Here is a 3,430-nt window from a genome sequence, read left to right as displayed (position 1 = left end):
ACTGTTTAAAAAACTATTATCACATTGCATATCCATATCAACTACGGTTTTGACTTTAGACATGTTCTTGTCAATATTTCAAAAGGTAAGAAGTTAATAACTACTGAATATTATACGAATAAAAGTCAAGTGGCTAAACCTCTTTAAAAAATTGAAGTGCCTAAAACTATATAAAATAATTGTTTTACATATAAATGTACAAAATTCTTGGATTCTTTTTGTTCAAATGTATGTCAAAATGTTATGCATTATGAAGTCTAAGTTGACATTAATAATACATACTTTGATTTGATTAAGTATTACATCATGGTTAGCATGTAAGGTTGTATCATCCAATTTTAATATTTTCTTAAATGAAGACTTTTCATGAGTCGACCAAGAAAACCAATTGTCTTTATTGTGAACCATAAAATATGTAGGTGAATAAAAAACGCACCTAGTGTGGTAAATGTGATTTGTCTATCAAACAGATTTAATAAGTAACATGTAACGTCCAAAATAGCAAAAACACAGGATGCATGTCAAGAATAGTCGTGACGTGTTTTCCAGTTACATTTTGAAAGCAGAAAATGAATGATATGAAGAGAAAGAAAGCGTCAAAAAAAACACAAAAACAAGCAATCAATTTGTTTTTCCCTAGTGAAAGATAAAGATGAAGATGTGGATGTGAAATTCAAATGGTACTTGAAAGGTACACAAACTATACAACCACTATATATCACAAAATATAAAAAGCTCAAAAGATAGGCTTTGTGTCCAAAAAAAAAAACTAACAAACAAAAAGAAAAAGAAAAAGAAAATCAATGGCAAACAAACAAATAAACATGGAATGACAAAGCTGATGAATGAGAATGAGAGACTTTTTACCTTTTACCATTCCTAAATCCCCAAACCAAAGATGATAAGATGTAGTTTTACTTGCCACAGTTGAATCCCCCACAAGCCGATAAAACTATAATGAGAATCAAAGCAATGATGATTCCAAGAACTATCAGTTTTATCTTCATGTTCTGCAACCACATCTTCCTCCTTATCTGTGTCCCTTGCGTCCTAAAGTCTTGTGCCTGTAAAAAAAAACATTCCACTTTCAGATTTTCTTCTTATAAACACATTGCTATTATAAATAGGTGAAAGCATAATGTTGTAATAAGATAGGTAGAATGCTATGTGTTGCAATTCTTGCACTTGACAATTATTTATTTCAACACACAACACAGAGACTTATTCAGTTTAACATACAAACAAACCCACCCTCACATTCTATACATGACACAGCTTGTAAGATTCAGTTTCCAATTCAGACACGATTTAATAAATAAAAAAAAAAAAAAAAAAAAAAAAAACATGCTGATAGATTTATTGACCTGAGAGCGAAGGTTCTCTGTTTTATCCACCAGAAGTTCAATCTTTTCTCCACGGTCAAGAACCTACACATTCAAAATGTTACAAACAATAATAATCATAATACTGATGATGATGATGATGATGATGATGATGCAACACATCAAAAAGGGGTAATGTGTTCCATTATCTAATCAAACAGATAAAAAACTTTACCTTCTCAATGTTCTCCATCATCACACCCTTGACTTCTGAAACCTGGGCTTTGACTTTTGCAAGCTTGCTGATCTCTTCTGGATGGTCTACACAATACTGCATCTGTTCCTTCAGCTTGGGACTGAAGACAATGATGTGTGAGTAGATATTAGTGGAAGAAGAGGGATATTAGAGATTAGAGAATGAAAGCAAAAAGGAGTATGAGGTTACCCGAATTCTTTGTTGAGACTATTAGCAACAGCTGTAGCAGCTTTCCCACCTCCATATTTCTTAGTGAAATCCTCCTTTGCTCGCTCAAGAAAAGCCATGGGAACCTGTCTACCAACCGATTCAACCGCCACAACACAGTATGCTTCATAATTCAATCACATGTTAAACATAGAGTTAGTCACCCTGTGTTGAGAAAAATAAATGAAGCAACCCACATTCCTAATATAATAATCGATAAAGCTAAAGTCTAAAATGCCACCTCAAACAGGGGAATTACATTCATATAAACTACAAACAGAGCATTACATGTATGAAAATAACATTTAAAGCATAACAATATGCTCCATGCAGTAGCTGCCAAGTAAGCTCATGGTTCAATCAGGCTCTATATTATGTAAGAGTTAATTCTGTAAACCGATGTTAAAGCCCAAAACATCAATAAATTCGATACCCTACAATTAAGTTGTTACTGTTAATAGCAAATTGACTAGAAATAGCAATCTAGCATGAGCTTGTTACTAAGATTTTACCCCATGTATCATGCATTAAAACAAATACTATATAAAGCAAACGGTGTCAACAGAAATAAAAAACCAATACCTCACGACTTAGCCTTGCAATACAATCTGGACTCAATATCACATACTACATCATAACATGCATATATGATATATCCACAATTTATCTTTGCATAGAACAGATACAATGGGTTCTAGCTTTGGAGTTTGATAAAAAATAAATAAATAAATAAATAAATAAATAAAACTCTAGGCGATTGATTAAGATCCAAATCTAAGATAACCCGCACCCATCAGCAGCAAACTAAAAAAAAACAGTCAAAGACATTAAGTTCATCGACAAAAGGCAAATCAGACTAGAACGATCATGTAAACCTGAATAAATCACTTTTGAATCTAGTATGTATGATGCATAGTCAACCTAGTCCAACATAAATCAAACTAATCCTTGCAAAAATCTAGTATCGGCTAAGTTAAGATAAATAAGTTCAATCGCCACAAAGAGTAATGCAATAAGACATTTAAAATTCAAATCGAGTAAGATTTCAAAATAATAAATCATCAATTTTCGAAAATACGATCAGATCGAGAAAACGTTTTTCAGAATAACAAAAAGGCTAGAACAGATCGGACTCACTGAATCCATCTGCAACAAGGTAGTTGAAGGTGTGACCATCGCAGTTGTAGGTGAACTTGTTGTTCGTAGCAGGAAGCTTCTGGAGACACTGTGCAGCGATGCTAGTGAAATTCCCGGTGAACTCCGTGTACTCGGAGAGAATCACCGTCCCTCTGGCGACGAAACTGTAGATCAACGACTGCTGTCCCATCCCTCCGATGAATAAAGTGCGTGGGTTTGAGCGAGAGAGATGGGGAAGGAGTTTGTAGAGAGAGAAGGTTGAAGGGGACTACTCAGAGAAAAAGAAAGGGTTGGGGGTTTCCGTAGAATAGAAATTACGTTGTGGTTTGTAAAAGGGCTTGATTGCATCGGATATAACGGGAATGCCACGCTCAGTTTCTTTGAATCCGTCGGTTTTTGAAAAAATGCTTGTTTGGTGAAACTGCTTTTATTTCTGGTGTAACTAATTAAAATACCAACATATCAGTAACGAATTATTTTTTAAAAAGTAACAAATTCGAGATTGAAG

General features: G+C 33.9%; 1 protein-coding gene across 1 annotated transcript; it reads right to left on the bottom strand.

The window, feature by feature from the left end:
* Positions 1 to 616: 616 nt before the first annotated feature.
* On the bottom strand, positions 617 to 3,227 carry LOC111901565 (vesicle-associated membrane protein 722). The gene is made up of 5 exons (XM_023897433.2): positions 2,923 to 3,227; positions 1,768 to 1,909; positions 1,558 to 1,678; positions 1,365 to 1,427; positions 617 to 1,064 (listed from the first exon to the last, which is right to left on the bottom strand). Exons 1-5 carry the CDS (start codon positions 3,110 to 3,112, stop codon positions 915 to 917), a joined length of 666 nt encoding a protein of 221 aa, XP_023753201.1. The 5' UTR covers positions 3,113 to 3,227; the 3' UTR covers positions 617 to 914.
* Between the last annotated feature and the right edge of the window lie 203 nt (positions 3,228 to 3,430).

The sequence above is a fragment of the Lactuca sativa genome, chromosome 5, assembly GCF_002870075.4.
Source record: "Lactuca sativa cultivar Salinas chromosome 5, Lsat_Salinas_v11, whole genome shotgun sequence".
NCBI classification, from domain to species: domain Eukaryota; kingdom Viridiplantae; phylum Streptophyta; class Magnoliopsida; order Asterales; family Asteraceae; genus Lactuca; species Lactuca sativa.
Note: the sequence above shows the minus strand (reverse complement) of the source record. Positions and strands in the feature narration are given on the sequence as shown.